Raw genomic sequence first — 16,643 nt, forward strand, 5'->3', positions numbered from 1 at the left:
GGCAATCAATAAATGGTCGCCATGTATAAAAAATTTACCTATAACATGGTCGTCTGAACATTCAATATTTGAACATGTTTTTTCCAAATACTGGTAACAATATTATGGTCCGTACACAGTTCCTTCCCAATACTTCTAGGGCACTACAAAGACAAATCTCTACCTGTCAAATGCCTCCCATAAAACTATTTAACAATTTAAACTCTTCCGGAAGGAGTATAAAGAACCATAACTAGAGGAAAATAATAGTGCTTTAAAATTCGACAGTGCAGCCACAGTCTCACAGTTGAAATCTATATACTTTGGTGCAGCGTGTTGCCACACAAAAAAATGTAAAAAATAATAAAAAATACTTCAGAGAATATCAGAAAATATTGCTCATTGATTGGAGCAAACGAAGTTGTCATTATTTTGGACAAGGCGTAATCTTCAATTCCCCAACCTGTATATCATCAGGTTTATTTTTGTATCGATCACTAAAATATCTTTATCTTAAATTTTGCTCATAGACTAACCCCAAAATCTACAACAATTATCGTCTCTAGTGCCAGCCCAATGATTCTCTTAGGACTTAGATAATTAAAATATTGCTTAATATAATGAAATTCATAATCAAGCAGCCTAATATAAACTTTACGGGTATTTTAATTTTTAAATGGGTAAACTATCCCTATTGTTAAATAATCCGATTTAGTTAAAATTTAAATAAAATATTCATGATTATATCAGGGCTAAGGTTACTAGGTGAATTATTACCACAATCTAATCTGGTTTCACAATATATTGAAAAATTGTTGTAAACTCTGAACTGAATTTATCATAAACATTTAAGGTTATGACAGGAGATTGTCTAAATATATTTTTTTACTTTTTCGAAGAAATGATAACAAAGTCAATTTCTCCATTAAGTGCTTATAAGAGTCGGTAAAAGTATATTAAAAAAACCGTTTTAACACACTTTAAATTATAAAATATTCACACAAAAAACTAAAAACATTCCGATGGAACATCTTCATCTTACCACTATATGAAAAAAATTAAAGATCTAATTACACATTAGACATTAAAAAACATTATCAAACACATCGCAAAAATTAAAGTTCAAGCCGAGGTATTGGTGAATTGAATACAATGATTTTATGGTGCTATTTCTACTGATACTCTGCTCTCATCATGTATTGAAAAAATTGGCAGGTTCCTCTTGACAAAGGTTAAACAGGTAAGTATATACTGATATGGAAAAGTAAGTATCTTAAGTTCACCGAAGTATTGCCTACAGCAGTATCGATAATGTACCCCATCCATTTCCCTTACACATCTACGCTGTAGAGCAAATATCTCAGAGGCCCCCCAAGGAATGTCCTCAGTTAAAAATAGCGCAGGACATGTTGGAATCAAAATAGCCATAGTAAGCTCGTCTCTTGAAACAGTCTAGGATTTACTGAATAGGGCTAACATGCTCATGGCACAGTCCAAGTACACTCCCAAGAATTTCACCCTCTCAACACTCGGTAGGATATAAACAGATTTCAGCGACGACTGAGTTTTTGTATTGTTGGGGCTGAGCCTATTCCTACAATCCAGAAACCGAAATTGTACTTTCTCTCGTCCGTCTAAAACTATGTTCCAGGTAAGTAGTGTTTTCGATAAACAGTGTAAGTCTTGAATTCTGGCAAAATTCATTCAAATCATTGAAATAAATGAAAAAGGGCCTAGAATGAAACATTTGGCAACGCTATGCCAGATAAGTTGCTTTGAAGTAAGCAGTAAGTTATTCTGAAATTTAACATATTGATGGTTATCCTTCAAGCATGATTCAATGAGGTCAGTGCTGCAGAGGTGTGTGGGATGAAAATTAATACTATATTGATCAACACAATGCCTTATCCAGCCTCTACAAACTCTAGTTTACAGACATTTTATTGCCAATAGACACTGGCTATTACAAAACAACCTATAAGCGTCAAAGTAGACGTGACCATTTGATCTTAGATGATATTACTAAGATAATTTGATAGGTATACAAATAAAATATTGATTATGTACTTTTTCTACTTTTTAATATTAACTTTCCATATATTTATGCAATTTGAGATACACTATCAAAGAGCAAATCACACTTTTACCATTTTATGTCTTAGAATGAAGCTTAATAGTTAATTTCATAAAAGCTGTCACTTTTACAAAAAAAAATATGTTTAACTTTGACAAAACGGTTAAAGGTGTATATAACAAAATAATACAAAAAGTATCTTATCTTTACTGAAAAAGAAAAATAAAAATTATTTCTTGGTAGAAAACTGTAGTTTTAATTTAGTTCTGCCTTGTAAGCAAGACCAACTGATATGGTTTTTTTTCATAGAATAGACCATAGAAACAACTTTTAAAAAACATCAAAAATAGAAGATTTTTGCGTTTAACGCATTTACAGTTAATAGTCATGTTTTTTTAATACAACATTTAAAATGTGATTATTTTGAACATTTAAAAATCCAAATAATACTTTTTAATGCTTGTTGGGACGAGTTTCCATATACTTTTTGATATTTGGCTCATTGACCACATGCTCCTTCACCTTTTGTAGATTAGGGGCACTGGCCAAAAGATCCTTCTTCGCCATAAAGTTCATGTAGTCAATTAGACCAACAAAAACCAAGTCAGCCCAAGTCAACTAAAACATAACAATTTTTTCACCTATTAATTTAAATTTTAAGTAAATGCTTACCTTGCTGCCAACAAGATAACCTGCATTTTCCTTGGCCATATTATCCAATTTTTCCAAGTAAAATGGCACTATCTCCCCAAACAATGTTTTGATATAAGCTTCCTTGGCAGTTTCATCAGATTCATAATGGTACTTGCCAATCTCTAAAACATTTATACAAATAAATGATTGATCCACATATTTATGCCTTAAAAAACATTACTTTGCCTAAAATCATTGACAGTATCAACTGCAGCATCAATATCCAAATCTTCCAAGCTGTCTTTGCCAATCAGCTTTACTTCTTTGGCCAAATAGCGGCAGATGGCCATACTTTGATGGGAGACCCTTCCGTGGTGCTCTAGTACTGGCAACTGGCCAAATGGCATATCTAAAATATAAGTGCAAATATAAAACACAGATATATGATTAACTTCTCACCAAATCATACAGTAAGGGGGTGTATGAGTGAGGCATATTACACCAATGTGTTTAAGGAGCAACATGGTTTTGTTCATAAATGTCAGAGTTATTAATCTACAGTAGTGGAAAAAAGTAGAGCAACATTTGAAAATACATTATTTTCTCAAGCAGTGAATGTAAACCAGAAGTAAAATTAATTCCAGTAATTTATTATTACACAAGCAATTTAATATTAAGAAAAAAAAACATATTTCCTTGTCCTTAGTATTTTTGTATTAAAAAAATATTTTTTAGGTGGAAAAAAGTAAAGCAACATTTTTTAATATTCGTTTTTATTTCATTTCTAATAAATAAAAAAACATAAGTTAATATTCTCTCGACTCATGTCGCCCGCTTTTTGTAAGTCATAATATTTTAACCCTGTGTTGTATCTTTATTTTGGAAACAGTTTGCTTAGTTTTTAGAAAATATAAACAGGAACTCCACTTAGGAAGCCACTATAATACGCGACAAAATTATTTGTTGAGGCTACCCATTCCTCATTTTGAACTTGTCCGTAGCTCTATCATATATGGAGGTAGAAAGCTGTTTAATAAACTTCCACTAGAAATAAGACAACTTAAGACTGAAAAAAGCCTACGTACAAGGACGAAAATATTTCTTGCTAGTAAAGCGTACTATAGTTTAAGTGAATTTTTTAATGATTAGCATTTAAGTATTTTTCAAAATTTTATATAATTTTATTTTATTTTAAATTAGTTTCTCGTTTTTATTCATTTAATGTACAGTCTATTGGCTTTGTCTACAACTTCTATGTTTATATTGACAATAAAGCATTTTTGAGTTTGAGTTTTAAGTTATTTTGTACCCGTTATTCTTAATTACATCTTCACAACGTTTTGGCATAGATCTTATTAGCTTAGAAATAATCCCTGGATCCATATTCACGCATGCTTCCTTCAATGCTTCAAACAATTCTTGCTGATTTTCATAAGATTTTCCTCTGATTTTGGAATCTAAAATGTCCCACAGATTCTCACTTGGATTGAGATCAGGGGATTGTGAAGGCCATTCCATTACATTAATGTTTTCCTTTCTGAACCAAGCTTTTACAAATCGAGAAGAATGCTTGGGATCGTTGTCCTGTTGAAATAAATGTCTTAAAGGCATAGTATCATCAGCATATGGAATCATTTGGCTCTCTAATATGTCCTTATATTAAAACCGGTCCATTATACCTTCTATTTTTCACAGGAGGCCCATACCATAGACCGAAAAGCATCCCCAAACCATTATTGCTCCACCACCACGTTTCACTGTTGGACAGGTATAGTTAGGGTTGAGTCTTTCATTGATAGGGCGTCTAACATATACAATTCCATCACTTTTGAACAAACAAAACTTGGATTCATCGCTCCAGATTACCTTTTTCCAATCATGCTCTGTATAATTCATTTAGAAATTTTTATTAAGGTTCATTAAGAAATTAAATCTTATTAATTGATAATGCTGTCTTAAACTAGAACTATAAGGTGTTGTGAATTGTGATGGTAATTGTTCCTTTGTGTATATAAGTTATAGTTATATAAGTATTGTCTTTTTTTTTTCTCTGAACTGATTGTTCTAAGTTATAGGTAATCTTTATATTCTAAGCTTTAATTGTATGTTGGGTTAGGTTAGTTTATATTGAGCATCCAATTATTATTCTTATATTTTTTTGTAATATTGGGCCAAAGCCCGTTGATATATTAAATAAATAAATAAATAATGTAATGTGTCTTATTTTTTTTTTGACAGGTCTTCTGGCAAATAACTTGGCCTCTAATAGTCTATTTCTCACCGTCCTCGAAGTCACATTTCCTCCAAGCTCTTCGGATATGCGGTGCTTTATCTTATTGGATCCCAGAAAAGGCTCATTTTTAGCAATTGTGATAATTTGTTTATCGGTATATGGAGTGGTTTTTCTACGTCTCCCTTTTTCTTAACAGATAAATCGCTATTTATATAAAACTGCTTAATTATACGAGACACGATAGATCTATGTAACCTAAATGTCTCTGCAATAGCAATCTGCTTTTGACCACTTTTGTATAAATCAACAATTCTATTTTTAATATCGACAGATAAATGTTTACCGCGAGGCATCTTAAGCAGCCAAATACCGTCAACTTATCAGTTTAAACTAACACTAAGTAAAATATTTTGCATGATTGAGAAATATTTTTTAAATGTTGCTTTACTTTTTTCCACTCTGAAGTATTCTTTTTTGTGTCCCTTGGTAAAACGAGATAAGAATTAACAGTTTTTATTGGCAAACCATTTATAAGTACCATATGTTTTTATCTACAGAATTTATGCTAAAAGATTTTAAGCTAACAGATTTTATGCTAAAAGTCATCATCTAATATTTTATTTCAGCAACTTATTAAATGTTGCTCTACATTTTTCCACTACTGTATGTGTCTTTACAGATCCAGTTAATTAAATATACAGTATCGGACAAAATTAGAGAGACTCGACTACTTACGTCTTTTATGTAAGATAAAAATGATTAAATTCCTCTTTTTGTGCTGAAGGATGTTATGTTTTGAAGTAGTTTAAAAAGGCACTAAAATAAATTTAAAAAAAAAAACATTTCTCAAGATTTATTAGGAAAAATAAAAAAATGCAAAAAATTCTGTGCGACAAAATTAGAGAGACTTATCCTTAAAGTACATTTGTACCCTATACTAATGAAACTAACCTAATACTTTGTCCAGTACCGTTTATTCTGGATAACTTTTTCACATCTATTCGGCATCGATCCAATGAGATTCGAAATTACAGCCGAATCCATTGATTTCCAGGCATTCTCGATTTCTTCAAATAATTGAGCACGATTCCCGATGTTTTTAGTGCGAATCTTTTTCTCTATAATCTCCCAAAGATTTTCAATTGGGTTCAAGTCCGGCGATTGCGGTGGCCATTTTAAAACTTGAATTTTGTTAGCCAAAAACCATTCCTTCACAAGTTTGGCCATATGTTTGGGGCCGTTATCGTGTTGGAACGTGAATCTTAGCGGCATTTCCCATTCGGCGTAAGGCAACATTACATCTTCCAGTATAGTCCGATACATAAATCTATCCATAGTGCCCTCAATTTTGTGGATAAGACCCATTCCATAACCCGAAAAACAACCCCAAACCATTAAATTGCCACCACCGTGCTTCACAGTACCAGAAACATATTTTGGATCAAGCCTTTTGTTTGCTGGGCGATGTACGAACTGCGCTCCATCACTTCCAAAAATATTATATTTAGACTCGTCACTAAACAAAACCTTATTCCAGTCCTTAGCTGTCCAGTAACGGTGACGTGTTGCAAATAACATTCTAGCAGCTACATTTTTTTTTGATAGATGGGGTTTTTTTGCTGGTCTCCTTCCAGGAAGCCCCGCCTCCACTAATCGCCGCTGCACAGTCCTGGATGAAACCCCAGGTGCCTCCAATTCAGCCAAAATCTGTGTTGAAGACGCGGATTATTCTGACTTAGTCGTTTAATTCTCCTGTCCAGCAGTACTGAGGTTTTTCTCTTGCGGCCACCTCTTTTAAGGTTTGTCACTCTTCCACGGAGCTGATAATTTTCTATTGTTCTGGAAACCATTTGTTTACTGACGTTGAATTGCTCTTTTATTAATTTTTGTGAGCGACCTGAGTTATAGGCTTCTATAATTTTTTCTTTTAGGTCTATGGAATAATGTTTACCACAAGGCATTGCTAATGATATTCTCAAACTAATAAACAGAAATTAAACTAATCGCGACTTCAGCGAAACTAAATACAAAATGAGTCTCTTTAATTCTGTCGCAGTAATTTTTTATCAATGTTAAAAACATTCTTTAAATAAATGTAAACATGAGCTACAAAAATGAATTGTTGATAATAGAATTCTTGTCAACTCCGGTATACACTGCTTAACAAATATTAATATTATTTCAAGTACAAAAAATTGGAGTTGGCAAATAGAGAAGTCTCTCTAATTTTGTCCGATACTGTATATAATTCTGTAATGCAGTGATCCCATCTATTTAATAAATAAATGGCAATTGAAAATAATCAACAGTTAGACATAATTTTCCTAGATTGTGTCAAAACTTTTATATGGTGGATCAACAGTTTTTGCTGCAATAATTAAACCTCTTTGAATTTGCAAACCATGCAAAATTATTAGTACAATCTTATCAGGCAGAATGCAAGTACAGAGTTAAAATTGGAGGCTGGTAATTTGGGCCCTGTCTAATTTCCCCTTTTCATTAATGATTTGCCTAATGTTGTTATGCAGTTTTAACTAGTTTTAAGTTTCTAACACTTGTTCAAAAAAAATTAAATGAGAAAAAAGCTGTGTTTTCTATTTACTACATCATTAATAATATTAGATATCAGATTGGATAAATATAAGTTCTTAATATCAATCTAAGGTTAAGAATGTAGGGGTAATTTTGTGATAACTTGTAGCCAGGGCCGAGCCGTGCCGGGGGTGCAAGGGGTGCGCCGCACCCGGGCGGCGCTCATTTGGGGCGGCAAAATATCCGAAAAATAAAATAAAAAAGCGCCAAGTTATGAAAAAAAAATATGAATAACAAAAATTTATAAAATTTAAAACTTATAATTAAGGCGCCAACAGAATACAATGTTTACTGAAATCGAGCATTGTTCCCCGAATCGTTGCTATAATAATAATAATAATAATCTATATAGATAAATAAATAATAATAATATTGTAATAAAAACAATAGCACCGCAATTATGGTGGGTTCAGCCAGGGCGGCGCCGGCGCCGGTGCTGATGATGTTATATAAGGGCGGCGTAATTAAAAGAGCCGCGTAAAGTACCACCAATAGTAATTCCTCGAAAATTATTTCTTTCCGAATTTCAATACTTTTGGGTAATAAATAATATGTATTTTGGAGCTGCAGAAATAAGCGGGGGTGTAATGTTTAGAAATTCCCACCCTTTTGTTTTTAATTTATTTTAATTTGCGAGTTTTAAAGCGACTTGTCGATTAGTGTTTATTTTTAATACATTTTATATAAAAATTGTGTTTGTGTTGTTAACGGCAAGTTTAAAATATTTTATTATTATCTTCCAAATATTTAGAACTTTATGCCTGAAGCAATTTTTCATTGAAAAAAGTGATGTCTGATTTTTGCAGTGGCGAAGCGTGAACTTTCTTTTCGGGTAGACAAACAATAAAAATCGTTAATTAGAAAAAAATGTGAATTCAATATTATTCACTTCAATGAAATAGAGAATTAAAGCGCATGAAATATTACTACTAGCATAAAAAGATAGATAGATATAAATAAATTCTACTTACAAAAAAACACAACTAAAACACAATTGCCAATATCGAACAGTCGTTCATAAATAACCACTAAAAAAACCTGTAAGATGTATTGTGGCCGACCAGATCAAGCGTGTCCATAAACAATAACGCTCAACAGCATAATAAAATAGCTGGCCGACTTCGATAGACAAAAGCTCTAATGTTTTTCCCGCGAGTAAATTTTGCATACATAATAGGCTGATGCGGCCGGACCTCTGTAGCCTGCTTAATGCGTATTTGGTTCGATTAGATGCTCCAAATTTCGGAAGACAAATATCAATGTGTCTTCCTGGGACTCGTATACATTAATTATTGCGTGTCAGCCCATATTTTTATCTTAATCAGTGCGGCAGGCGGGGCGCGCCTTCGGATTAATCATATTTAGATACTATATAATAATAGTAACGATAGCGACTACGTTCTGTGTTAATTTTTTATTATTTTAATTCAAAAATTACATGAAATAATTACGTGATAAATTAATGACAAATAACTGGATAATTTTGGGTAGACAGTGTCTACCTTGTCTACTCGTACGCTTCGCCACTGGATTTTTGTGCCAATTCTAAAAAAAATATTTGTTGATTTAGATGGCTGATGGTCGAAAGAGGCATTCTGGTTCCCAATACCGAAAAAGGAAGCTAGAAATGGAGGAAGATGACAGGCGGTTAGCAGGTTCGTTAAAAAAGTTTTTTGCGTCATCAACGAACCCACAACCGGCACAACCTCCAACAAGCCAAAGGCCGGATGTTAAACCTTGACGTCAACTGAAGCCGATGCCGATGTAGAACAACCAAATGATGGAGATCAACAACCATCAGGAGATGAACTGAAACAAGATGATCACTCGACGAATACGCCAGCAAATACGCAAACTGAGAACATTGAAGCTATTCAGGTAAATGAAGAACGATTTAAAGATCCAGCATATTGGCCCGAAATATTAACGGATAATATTAGATTTATTGATTTTAGGAATAGGACCTGTTCAAATTAAAAATATTAATTATCCCATTAATAATTTAAATAGATGTTTTAGCGCTGCTTACTTTAAAAAAAAAATTAACTAACAATGAAAAAGTTCCTAGAACCTGGCTTATTTACTCAAAATCTAAAGTTTCAGTGTACTGTTCTCCTTGTAAGTTTCTGATAATAGTTTTAATGAGGGGAATGGCTAGTGACTGGCGACATTTATCTCGGACTTTAGAAAGACACGAAACCAGTAAGGGGCATTTTGAAAGTGTTAGGAAATGGCTTGAATTAAAAAAATCAATAGAAAAAGGTTTAACTGTGGACTCTATCAATCAAAATTTATTTCAAATGGAAAAAAAAAGATGGACTTCGATTTTAGAGAGAATAAAATCTGTTATCCAGTTTTTAGCTGGACAAAATTTAGCTTTTAGGGGTAATAGTCAAAAACTATTTGATAAGGGTAACGGCAATTTTCTGAAATTAATTGAGACGATTGCAAAACTTGATTCTGTAATGGCCGAACATATTGAAAGAGTCCAAAAAGATGGGAACAAAATGCCGCATTATTTGGGAGATAAAATACAAAATGATTTGATTTTTTAAATAGGAGAAAAAGTAAAAAAGTGTATTGTTGAATGTTTAAAATTATGCAAATATTTCTCAATCATTCTTGACTGTACACCTGACGTTAGTCACCAAGAACAAATTACCATTACTGTTAGATTCGTTTTTATTGATGATTGTTCTAAAAGTATAGAAATTCGAGAACATTTTTTAGGATTTTGTAAAGTTACAAACACTACTGGTCAGGGGTTAACAGATTTTTTATTATTTAATTAAAAGAACTGGATATCGATATTGCCGATATGAGAGCTCAGAGCTATGACAACGGAGCAAACATGAAAGTTGCCTTTTTTGCCACAACAGCCTACAAAAAAAAATTTTAAATATTAATCCTAGAGCCTTTTTTGTACCCTGTGCCGCCCATAGTTTAAATTTAGTAGTTAATGATGCAGCAAAAAGCTCTCTAGAAGTAACTAATTTTTTTAGCATTACTCAGGAAATATATGTCTTTTTTTCGGCCTCAACTTACAGATGGAATGCTCTCTTAAAAGAGCTGCCCAGGCTAACATTAAAGCCCTTATCGGATACCCGCTGGGAAAGCCATATTGAGGCAATAAAAACTCTTAGATTTGAGTTAGAAAAAGTGTATGATGCTCTGTTTACGCTTTTTAATGATGAAAGCAGAAATGATGAAACAAAGAATATTGCAATGTCCCTAATAAATAAAATAAAATCATTTAAATTTATTTGTTCGTTAGTTATTTGGTACAACAGTTTGGCAAAAATTAATATAGTAAACAAAACACTGCAAAAGTCTAATGTTATTTTACCAGAAGCTGTACAGATGCTAAAAGAAATCAAATTATTTTTGACACAAATGAGCGGTTTTAACGGGTTAACGGTGAGAACGGGTTTTTAGACATGATAAATGAATCTAAGAAAATTGCGGAAGAAGTAGACGCCGAAATTTCCTTTCCAGCCATTCATTCAATTAAACCAAGGAAAAAAAAAAACGTTTTTTGATTATGAACACAAGGATGAGCCAATCCGATCTCCAGAAATAAATTTTAAAGTAATTTTTTTGTTTATATTCTCGATATTTCAACCTCAAAATTGGATGAGATATTTCACGATTTACAAAAACATATTGAATTATTTGGTTTTTTAAACAATTTGAAAGCATTTTCCAAACCCAAAATAATGACCTATTATAAGAATTTAGAAGCTAAATTAACTGACCCTGAAACAAAAAATATGGTCATAAATGGATTGGACCTCTATAATAAAATCGACATATTATCAATTTACATTAATGATAGAAATATTTTCTCGGCCAAAGAAATATTAATATATCTGGTTGCTAACAATTTGAAAGACATATTTCCAAATTTATTCGTAGCTTTAAGAATATTTTTAACAATGCCAGTCACTGTAGCTCATGGGGAACGCTCATTTTCCAAACTTAAATTAATAAAAAACTACTTAAGATCCACAATGAGCCAATCAAGACTATTAAATTTATCAATAATAAGTATTAAGGAAGACATTGTTTCTAATTTAGATGTTTACCGACCTAATTAGGGAATTTGCATATAAAAAGGCAAGAAAAGTAAATGTTAGCATTTAAACCAGGGTTCTAATTACTTTTTTTTATTTCTTTAAATTAGTATGTAAGTAAAATATATTTTCTTTAGGTGTTTATATTGATGTAATTACATATTAATATAGAAATACTTATATAAGTAAATAATAAATGCTTTTATGTATATTTTTGGTATAGATAATATTGATATATTGATTAATATACAGTAGTGGCCAAAATTATAGCAACAAATCTGAATTTTACTAATATTTAATAATAACTATTATATGTATGTTTTAATCGTAAAAGTACTGATTTAGATGCCACTGGTTTAGATGGCCTCTTAATATTTAAACAAAATTTCTCATTCAAATAAAAAAAAGCCTACCTGTTTTTTTGCTGACAATAAATATTTGTAATTGCAAATATTTCACCTGGTCATAATTATAGCAACATTTGAAATTTAGTGCTCTTTCAATCTGTTGAAGTGCAATATTGAAACAATTTATATTGTGATTTCTTGGTAGTTATTAACTTATTTAAATAACAGTATGAGTCGTGGTAAAACCGTGTCTGTTGAAGTGAGGCAACTTATAATTGCCTGACTTGAATTTGCTCGAGAACACCAGTGCTGGACTATTGATCAGTGGCGCAGAGTTATTTTTAGCGATGAATCAAAATTCAATTTATTTAAAAGTGATGGTGCTGCATACGTTCGACGTCCTGTAGGCAAAAAATTTAATCCTCGGTACACTTCTCCTACAGTTAAGCATGGTGGTGGTTCAGTTTTAGTGTGGGGCTGTTTTTCGGGGTATGGTATGGGACCTCTTCACAGAATAGAAGGGATTATGGATCGATTTATGTACAAGGATATATTAAAGAATGTTATGTTACCCTATTCTGAAGAAAATATGCCGCTGTTATATCAATTTCAACATGACAATGATCCAAAACATTCTTCAAGGCTAATAAAAGAGTTTCTCCATGATGAAAAAATTAATGTTATGAAGTGGCCCTACCAATCTCCGGATTTAAATCCAATAGAAAATCTTTGGGAAATTGTGGATAACAGGTGTAGAACCAGGAATTTCAAAAATGCTGGAGAACTTTTCGAAGCTCTTCAGGATACTTGGTTGTCAATCGATCATGATGTTATAAACAAACTTATTTTATCCATGCCAAAAAGATGCATTGCTGTTATAAGGGCTAAAGGGTACTATACTAAATACTGAAGAATATTATTGTATTGTAATCTTATTTTGACTTTGGAGAATAAATAAATTGATTTTTCTAAAATGTGTTGCTATAATTTTGTCCAACCCGTTTCCTAAAAAAAATTCCCATTTTTTATTTCTTTTCTAAAGTAACAAAAAAATAAACATAAATAAAAAGCTTTGTAAAAAATACATCATAAAATATACCAGTTTTTTTTCTAATCTACCACATCATATAATTTGAAGGAAAAATGTACTTGTTGCTATAATTATGGCCACTACTGTATGTGTGTTTGGAATTTAATTCAATATGATTTTTTTATTACACCCTTTTTTTAAATGTACTTTGGTAAGGGCATTTTTTTTTTTTTTTTTTTATTTATTTTATTTATTTTACGGGATCAACCCCATTACAACAGTAAATTAAATACAAAATCAATTGAACCTAACCATACTTAACAGTAAAATACTAAATATTAAGCAGTAATAAAGCCTACTTATAAATGTAAAATACCGAAAATAGTTTTATAACTTAAATCAATATAACAGAATTCTAAAAATACTAAAAACATACCCTACTAAAGTATAATATTCAGTATTGCACTAAAAAAAAAAAAAATTAAACAATTTCTCTTATTTGACTCTTAAATCTAGATAAGGAAATGCCCAAAATTTCAACCTCCCTAGTATTGACAATTCTTAGAGTTCTTTCAATAGGAGCATGTAATGCATAATTGGCGCTATGAAATGGTAATGAAAAGACACAATACTGCCTTACATTCGTAGATGGAATATTAAATTGTATTGTCATCAGAAGTTCTGGACAAATTATCTGACCATTCAATAATTTATACAAAAAAATTAAATCTGCATATATCCGTCTTTGTCTCAATGACTTCATATCAAGCATTTCTAAAACAATATCATAAACATGATCATCCGGAATTCTTATTCGAAGTTTATAGAGACAAAACCTAATAAATTTGTTCTGAACTCTTTCCAAGGACAAGCAATTATTCATGTAAAAGGGCGACCATATCACTGAGCCATATTCCAGCAATGAAACAACCAATGACATGTATAACCTCTTACACGTCCCTATAGAAAATTCTATACAGTTCCTTAGTACAAAACCCAGATTCTTAGAGGATTTGAGAACAATATTGTTTATGTGTGCATTAAAGTTTAAATGAACATCAAACGAGATACCAAGATCTTTAACTATGCTGCAATATTGAAGTGTACTTCCTTGAATGTTATATGAAGTGACAACCAATCTATCATCAATCATATGACATTCAATCTATCCAAATCACTTTGCAACAAAATCTGATCAAGTATTGATAAAATCTCTCTAAAAAACTTCAAATCATCAGCAAATAAAAGGAAGTCACTGTTCTCAAAACAGGCACCAATATCATTCACAAAAATATTAAAGAGCAAAGGTGAACAGTGCCCACCTTGTGGAACACCTGAAGTGACATTAATATAGCTTGATCTTGCATTACCTATTCGTGCCTGCTGGGTCCTCCCTGACAGGGAATTTACAAACCAATTCACCATAAGATTAGAAAATCCAAAAATATCCAATTTTTTTTTTTTGCCAAAATACTATGGTCAACTCTGTCGAATGCCTTGGAGAAGTCGGTGTAGATTACATCCATCTGACATCCCCTCTCCAAGGCATTCAAGGCATTTTAAAACACTTTTTATAAAAATCACTGCAGAAGGGGCGGCAAAATTAGCTCTTGCACCTGGGCGGCAAATACCCTACCCATCCCTGCTTGTAGTTTGTTGTCCCTTTACTTTAATGTTAAAAACATGTAATAGTTTAACATTGCAACAAGGTTTGGATATTTTTGGCTCTAAAGTGTCATCTCTCAAAAACCAATTATCTAACATTGGTTATGGCTTGTATAATTTATAGGCTTCATGTTATTTTGCAGATTTTAGTAGTCATTATATCTAACATCCGAGTACCTTCATGTGTTCATAATACTGAATAAAAAATAAAAATAAAACTTCACAACCATACTTACTTGGCTTTAGATTTGGCCAGTTTTCCTTTGGCACTCTACAGTCTTCAAATTCGAGCTGACCATAGGTCAACATAATACGAATGGGCTCACCAAGGCCCATGATATCAAAATAAGTAAGTTTGTATGGAGGAGACATCTTGACAAATGCGTTTTAGATCTGAAACAGGAAAGATTCACATGGAATTTATTTAGTGGTTTTAGAGGTTTAGAATAGTTAGGGTAGATAACAAGAGGACGCTGCTTTTGCCGGTATTTTATATAAATATTAATGGTATTTTTCCATCAGATATTTTGCTTAAAGTAAAATAATTATTCATTATATGAAAGGGACAATAATATACATTTGTAGTAACAATTTTACATTTCTTACCAAAGGAAAATCCAAGAAAACAATTCCACTCTAATCTTCCCAAACAAATACGGAAAACGCCAATTTGGAAATAAAAAAAAACTAGAAACTTCTAGAATTTTCTTGTCATCTGTCAAATCAAAGCATAACCGCCGTGTAGCACATCTATTGTCTGTTAAGCTAGCGTCCGATCGATATCCAGCAACCAAATCGAGAACACAGCATATGTCGGTTGCCAGCGACTATTTATAGTCCGCGCCCCATGTTATTTAATTGATATAATGCCGAAATCTAACATTTCCTATGGATTTTAATAAATTTTTGTCCAGATATTAGCAATTACCAAGTTATACGAGCACGTTAAAGTGGTTAAGTGGAAATCGATTAAAGATAATTCGCATGTATAGTCAAAGTCAAAAATAGCTTTATTGTTACGTAACATAATCTGTCGTTAACAAAGCATTATATAAAACCTTAAAGATAGTTGACAACATAATCTTTTACAAAAATATAAAATTTTTTAACAATTCTTACATACATAGAATATAGAACACACCCAAAGAAAAGGTAGTAAGAACACCAGGCTACGCACGTCTACGCAAAACTCTTTACTGTCAAAAAGTTGTATTTAAAAACTCGTCTAGAGAAAAAAATGCTTTAGCAAGTAAAAGTTTCTTTATATTTTTCCTAAAACGTTTTTCACAATTTATTAGCCTTATATAAAGGGGTAGGTGGTTAAAAAGCCTTCTGCCCCCGTACACAATAGATGACTTAATCTGCTCACTTTTTGGGATAGGCAGAGGTAAAGAGAAGGTTCTTCGGAGATTGTAACCCGAGGAGGGGGGGCCAAGCTGATGGCGATATTTTTTGTGGATAAGACAAACAGTAAAAAGGCATGGCAATGTCAGGACAGAGTGTTTTAAAAATAATGGCCTACAGGGGCTACGAAAGGGAGCTACAGACATGTAGCGTATGGCTCTTTTTTGCAAAATAAATAGAGAGCTGAACAAATACTGAGAGCACACACCCCAAAACATAATACCATATCTCAGATGAGACTCAATAAGAGCTTGGTAGGCAATTTTAGCCACATCAAGTCCCAGAGAATGTGTTATTACTCTAATAGCATAACAGTTGGATGATAACTTCCCAATTAAAGAGGAGATATGATTTTTAAATTTTAATTGCAATCAATCGTCAGACCCAAAAATTTGCATGTTTCGGAAGGACTTATTGTTTCATTTTACAAAGTGACAGTTCCAAAGTTACATTTAAAAGTTAAAATATTAGTTTTAGAAATATTAAAAGTTAATCTATTAGATTCACACCATGACCTTACAAGAATTAAATCTTCATCAACAATATTCTTTAACTTCTTGGTGTCAGTGTCATGCCAAAGTAATGTTGTTTAATCCACAAAGATAGTAAATTT

General features: G+C 32.1%; 1 protein-coding gene across 1 annotated transcript; it reads right to left on the bottom strand.

Annotated features, from left to right (window-relative positions):
• Positions 1 to 2,381: 2,381 nt before the first annotated feature.
• LOC126737117 (glutathione S-transferase-like) lies at positions 2,382 to 15,389 on the bottom strand. The gene is made up of 5 exons (XM_050441859.1): positions 15,233 to 15,389; positions 14,863 to 15,019; positions 2,928 to 3,095; positions 2,726 to 2,868; positions 2,382 to 2,671 (listed from the first exon to the last, which is right to left on the bottom strand). Exons 2-5 carry the CDS (start codon positions 14,996 to 14,998, stop codon positions 2,507 to 2,509), a joined length of 612 nt encoding a protein of 203 aa, XP_050297816.1. The 5' UTR covers positions 14,999 to 15,019; positions 15,233 to 15,389; the 3' UTR covers positions 2,382 to 2,506.
• Between the last annotated feature and the right edge of the window lie 1,254 nt (positions 15,390 to 16,643).

This window comes from Anthonomus grandis, chromosome 1, assembly GCF_022605725.1.
Source record: "Anthonomus grandis grandis chromosome 1, icAntGran1.3, whole genome shotgun sequence".
Lineage (NCBI taxonomy): Eukaryota > Metazoa > Arthropoda > Insecta > Coleoptera > Curculionidae > Anthonomus > Anthonomus grandis.

Excerpts from the sequence above, each read along its gene's own strand:
- LOC126737117 (XM_050441859.1), bottom strand. The coding sequence starts at position 14,998 with ATGTCTCCTCCATACAAACTTACTTATTTTGATATCATGGGCCTTGGT. Across the intron at positions 2,869-2,927 it reads TGTCAATGATTTTAGGCAAA|AGATTGGCAAGTACCATTAT; the intron begins GTAATGTTTTTT and ends TAAATGTTTTAG. Across the intron at positions 2,672-2,725 it reads GTTATCTTGTTGGCAGCAAG|TTGACTTGGGCTGACTTGGT; the intron begins GTAAGCATTTAC and ends GTTATGTTTTAG.